The sequence below is a fragment of the Zophobas morio genome, unplaced genomic scaffold (assembly GCF_036711695.1).
Source record: "Zophobas morio isolate AGI-343-1 ecotype UQ-CSIRO unplaced genomic scaffold, CSIRO_AGI_Zmor_V1 ptg000007l, whole genome shotgun sequence".
Classification (NCBI taxonomy): domain Eukaryota; kingdom Metazoa; phylum Arthropoda; class Insecta; order Coleoptera; family Tenebrionidae; genus Zophobas; species Zophobas morio.
The window spans coordinates 8,819,437-8,825,434 of NW_026972112.1; the positions used below are offsets into that span (position 1 = coordinate 8,819,437).

Sequence of the window (5,998 nt, forward strand, 5' to 3'; positions counted from 1 at the left end):
ATGCAGATGTATTCGCATGCTTTATAGACTTCGAAAAGGCTTTTGATAAAGTTAAACACACCAAACTCATATCAACTCTACGAGAATCAGGCATTGACGAGAGAGACATAAAAATTATAACAAACTTATATAAAGAACAAAAAGCCACAATACGAATAAATAATGAGGTATCAGAATCATTTAACGTAAGAAGAGGAGTACGGCAGGGATGCATATTATCGCCTCTCTTGTTTAATGTGTACTCAGAACAACTTTTCAGAGAAGCATTGGAAAACACAGATGATGGTCTTATAATAAACGGGGAAATAGTAAACAATCTCAGATACGCGGACGACACCGTCCTCTTAGCTCACAGCGCCGAAGGACTTCAAAGACTCATAGACCGTGTAGTTAATGCATGTAACATATACGAGATGAAATTGAACACCAAAAAAACGCATATACTAATCATCAGTAAAAATAATACCCATAATCCACAAATTACCGCTAACAACACAGTTCTCAAGATAGTCGACTCTGTAACATACCTGGGATGCACTCTGAATGAAGACTGGGACCACTCACGAGAAATAAAACATCGAATAGAAACAGCAAGAGCCACATTCAACAAAATGCGCAATGTATTATGCAACCTACAACTTAACATAAAAACCAGAATTAGGATACTAAACAGCTATATACTACCAACTCTCCTATATGGAGCGCAAGCATGGACGCTCACTGATGCATCGTGCAAACGTGTAGACGCGTTTGAGATGTGGTGCTACCGCCGCATGCTAAGAGTATCCTGGACCCATCACGTGTCAAACGAAACCATTTTGCAGAGAATTCATGAAAAACTGAACTTCCTAACAACTATTAAATACAGGAAATTGGAATACTTCGGTCACATAATGAGAGGGGAAAAATACCGCGTCTTACAGCTAATACTGCAAGGCAAAATAGAAGGTCATAGAACAGCAGGACGCAGAAGAATATCGTGGCTGCGAAATTTAAGATCATGGACCGGATTGACCTCAATGGCACTATTTAGAGCGGCGGTAAATAGAGTAATGTGGGCAAATGTGATAGCCGACATCCACAGAGGATAGGCACTTCAAGAAGAAGAAGACTGCTTCACTCCATTGTTCTGGCATTTTTCCTTCCTTCCAACATTCTAGCACTAGTCGATGTATCTCTGATGCTACTGCTTCTCCTCCGTACTTTAGCATCTCGCCCTTTATTCCGTTTCTACCAGGACTTTTGTTGTTTTTCATCTGCCTTAGTGTTTCTCTGATCTCTCCTTCGTCAATTTCTATTGTTTCATCTGGGTCATCCGAGTCGTTCACTCTTTCGTTCGTACCTTGCTGTGTATCCTGTTCGTTTAGCAGCTCTTCAAAGTATTCTGCCCATCGTTTTATTCTTGCTTGTTCGTCGCCTATCAGGTTGCCGTCCTTGTCTTTACAATATATTACTCGTGGTTGATAGCCTCTTTTCTCTTTTTTCACGTCCTGGTAGAAGTTCCTTATTTCATTCTTGTTCAAGTTTTCTTCTATTTGTCGTATTTGTTCTTCCATCTTTGCTCGTTTCTTATTTCTGCATATCTTCTTGTACTCTTTCCTTTTTTCTTGGTAATCTTTTTGGTTCTTCTCATTTTTTGATTTTAGATATTTCTGTCTGGCTGACCTCCCCGCTTCTATTGCTTTTCTACATTCCTCGTCGAACCATTCGTTTCGATTTTTGTTGTCTTTTTTGACGAACCCTAGTACTTCTTCCGAGGTCTTCCATATGTTCTCTTGTAGTTCTTCCCACCTCTCTTCTATAGGTATGTCTTGCTCTGTTGATCTTATTCTCTCATTCATCTTTTGTTCGTATTCCTGTTGTACTTTAGTTTTCTTAAGTTTGTTTACATTTATATCACATTGCGTCTTCTTGCCTTCTTTTTTCTTCGGTATTTCTTGTTTGAGGTCTGTTCTTACTAGAAAGTGGTCTGAATTCGCTGCTGCTCCCCTGTAGCTTCTTAATCTGGTTATTAGTTGGGCATCTTTCCTTTCTACCAGTATGTGGTCTATTTGGTTGACCGTTTTTCCGTCAGGCGACATCCATGTGCCTTTGTAGATCTCTTTCTGCGCAAAGAAGGTGCTTTTGACTACCATTTTGTTTTCTCCTGCAAACTCTATCAGTTTTTCTCCATTTTGATTCGTTTTTTGGTGTTTGCTTTCTTTCCCGATTGTTGGCCTATAGCAATTCTCTTTACCTATCATTGCGTTGGCGTCTCCTATAACCATTTTAATGTCATGCTTTGGTATTTTCACATATTCTCTTTCTAGTTCTTCGTAATATTCTGTTTTTACTTCTAGATCTTTCTCTTCAGTAGGCTTATTTTCCTGTACTTACTTCTCAATCTTATATAGCTCATTCTTTCTGAGATTGATTTGAAGGTAATTACTGTTCCTTTCAGGCTCTTCTTCACCATGAATCCTGTTCCTAGTTCTCTATTGTCAATTCCGCTATTAAATAATATGTAGTTGTCTATTTCAGTGATGACTTTGCCTTTTTGTTTCGTCTCTTGTATAGCTTCTACATCTATATTATACCTTTGTAATTCTTGAACTATTTGTTTGAGTTTTCCTTCGCTATATGTTCCTCGAACATTCCATGTTCCTATTCTAATTTTCGGGTTTTTCTTTCTCTTCGTAATTCCTATCGGGTCATCCATGAGCTTTGCATACGTCGTCATTGTTTTCCGGTGTGTGGTTTCTTCCTCTGTTAGTTTTTTGGATTTTCTTTGCGGTGCGACGGTGCTTTCACTAATTTGTCTAATTTAGTGTCCCAATGCCAGACTTCTTCTGCCCATATCATCTTTTTGTACCCTACTTTTGCCTCGACTCCTTTCCCTTTTTCTGCTGCTGCTATTCCTCTTATTTTCTTCTGTATCTCGCTCTCTTGTTTGGTGTAATCGTCTTCAATAAACGTTTTTGATCCTTTTAATTTGTTCTTCTGTTTCATGATTGCTCTTTTTGTGTCCCAGTTCTCTATCTTTGCTACTACTATGTCGTATTTTTCGCTGACTAATCTTGCGTCTTGTATCTTAGTTTGGATTCCTACCTTATTTTTTAGGAGTTCTTCAACCTCTGCTGTTATTTCGCTTCCTTGTAGTTTCCCTCCTTTGATTACGATGTTGTTTGTCCTTTCTGCTTTTTCCAGTTTTTCTAAGTGTTGCTCCACTCTTTCTAATCTTTCGGTCAGTCTTTGGTTTTCTTCTCTTAGTGTTGTTACTTCTGTTTGGTATGCTCTTTGGTCTCTTTTCATTTCTGCGATTTCCTCCATTAACGTTTTGAACATATTCTTTACTTCGTCCATGTCTCCTGCTTGTACCCTCTTCTGCTTCCTCTGTACTCTTTGACCTTCCGGTGATGGTGAAAAGGAGGTTTCTCTTTTTCGTTTCTGGTTGTCTTGTTCCTCTATTGCTAGTTTGTGTCCTTTTTCCAGTTCAGGATTCCCGTTTAGCATTCCCTGGCCGACTTTCTTGCTTCCTGTGTATCTAGTACGTTCCTGTGTTGTTTACTTCGTGCCGCGATAAGAACTGTCACCCAGACTATGTCTTCGGAGGTTAGGTTCTTTTGATTCCACACTTTCCCGAATAATTGCTGTCCTTACACTTCTTGGTGCTTCTTACTCTTATTCAACTTCACTTCTTTGTTTTCTACTATTTCTCTTTCGCTTTTGGCGCTCGATATCTCTCGATTTTCGAGTTTGGATTTCGGAGCGTGTTCTGCTTATCGTAGTCAGGACCGTACTCTTGAGTTATTCACTAAAATAAATTGACTGATCCACATATTTTTTTTTGAGTCACTGAAAAAGCAAATTCAAAAAATATGAATGCAATGATAAATTATGAAAATATACTGATGATATTTTGCACATTTTAGATAGGATTTATTCGGCAAAATCTTGAGATGACGTCGTCAAGTTTTTGGGTTTGATAAACAGATATATTTTGATTAAAAACCTACCATGTCAAACAGTAACCTCCAAACGTCTGCAATATTTCAAAATTCAGTCTTGCAATTCTTGATTCAATCAATAAAATAAATTGACTCAGTGATTATTTTTTTTGGAACACCCCCTATAAGCAAATTAAAAAATATGAATGGAATGATAAATCACAAGTATAGTCTCATCCTATTTTGGACATTTTAGATAGGATTCATTTGGCAAAATTTTGGACTGACGTCATGAATTTTCTGGAGGGGATAAGTAAATATATTTTGAATAACAATTTATTATACTTATCATATGTTTAAAACACTTGCAAGATTTCAAAGCATTCGGTTTTGCATATTCAAAATTAAATTGTAGCTGAAACGAAGTTCACGGGGTCAGCTAGTTCTAAAATAAAATCTTCATCGACTCAAAGTTAATCACCGAAAATCTTGACTCTTACTACGCCCTATTTTATTATAGTATGATATAATAACAACGAATATAAACAGCATTCATTATTATACGAAGTTATGGATTTTTTTTTCTACCCGAACACCGATCCGCCTCATTAAAAACTACAAACCCACCCGCCCACCACTCCATTGCATAACTGCTCCTTCTCGTTATTTTTCCGATTTTGCAATTAATCAGCACTAATGGCGAACTTTCAATCTTGACAAAAAAGCTCACGATTCTATGCTCGCCTCAATCAGCTGCCACGTCCTTCGTCCATTATTTCAGTTGGACTCGTAACGAAAAGATCAGTGATGTCGATGGAATGCTGCAGCGATGGTAATCGGCGAGGAATTAGTGAGTAATTGCCGGTGGACGGAGACAAGAGGCTGTTGTATCAGCTTGTCCATCTGCTTATCGACGGGACCATCTAACTAATCCTGCCGTTTAACTGTCAAGGCACGAGACCGAGTCGACACTTCACCCACCTTCACGAAAACATTTTGACGATGTTAACCTCGACATCCGTTCGGAATATTAAATTCGGATTGACTGGAACAAGCTACGGAATTATTTACGCGGACGGCATAAACTATCTTGGAAGCTCATCGGACATGCCGTCGAATTTGATAGCGAAAGAAAATTCTGCGTTTTTAACGTCAAGGATCCACGTTTTCATGACGTCAATGCACTTAATTAAATTAAGAGAAACTTTTTGCTTCAATTTCGGATTTACTGAGACCAATTTGCGTATCTTCCCACTCCGAACGCCGAAAATTTGGAATTCTTCCGTTGTTAAAATTCCAGTCGCCGTCGAATTATGGTAGGATTGATTCAGGTTTGTTATCAGCGGAATATTCGGGGAACATACGGCAAACGGGTGGTCGTTATGGATCGTTCTCGTTCTGATAAGACATACCTGGAATTCCAAATGCTTCAACAAAACACACTCCATAAAACATGCAGCATCTCATCGTGTCGGGAGATGGACGCTAATAGAGGCACAAATCACCGATAATTCACCAGTTTAACCCAATCTGTGGAAAAATCAATATCGACGAGAAATAATGGATTTTTTATTAATCAAAACCAGGTAGAGAGAGAAGCGAGAAATTTAAATTTTTCCAGACTTTATTTATTTGTTTCTTATGGTAAACAAGAACATGCCATTCTGATCACTCAGATTGGAGAATGCGATAATAACACTCAGGGTGTTCCAGTTTTTGTAATGGAAACAAGACTGTATTTGATAATTATTTCATTTGTGTTTCCCGCTCATCGACCTTGAGATACTCCCCAAGCGCCTCTTAGATCTCCCCGGATTGTTTTGACGCCAGAGCAGCAGAACAAACCAGAAAGCTCACTTAGCCGGTGTATTCGCAAAAGTGTCGTTATTTACAAACATTCCGTGGTATATCAAACAAACACATCGTCATCGTTTAGGGTGACGATGCGCCGCGAGGGGGTGTGGGGCTAAATCACATTAACTCACACCGAAACGTATTAAGTGGAGTAAGTTTCTAAAAATAAGGCTTTCAGGAGAGGGTTGTAAAAGAACGGATGACAAGTAGTTACAACA

The 5,998-nt window shown here is 38.6% G+C and overlaps 1 protein-coding gene across 1 annotated transcript; it reads right to left on the minus strand.

Moving 5' to 3' along the window:
* Window positions 1-1,096: 1,096 nt before the first annotated feature.
* Window positions 1,097-2,719, minus strand: LOC135123918 (craniofacial development protein 2-like). Its single transcript, XM_064048777.1, has 3 exons — window positions 2,429-2,719; window positions 1,204-2,366; window positions 1,097-1,145 (listed from the first exon to the last, which is right to left on the minus strand). Exons 1-3 carry the CDS (start codon window positions 2,717-2,719, stop codon window positions 1,097-1,099), a joined length of 1,503 nt encoding a protein of 500 aa, XP_063904847.1.
* Window positions 2,720-5,998: the final 3,279 nt, after the last annotated feature.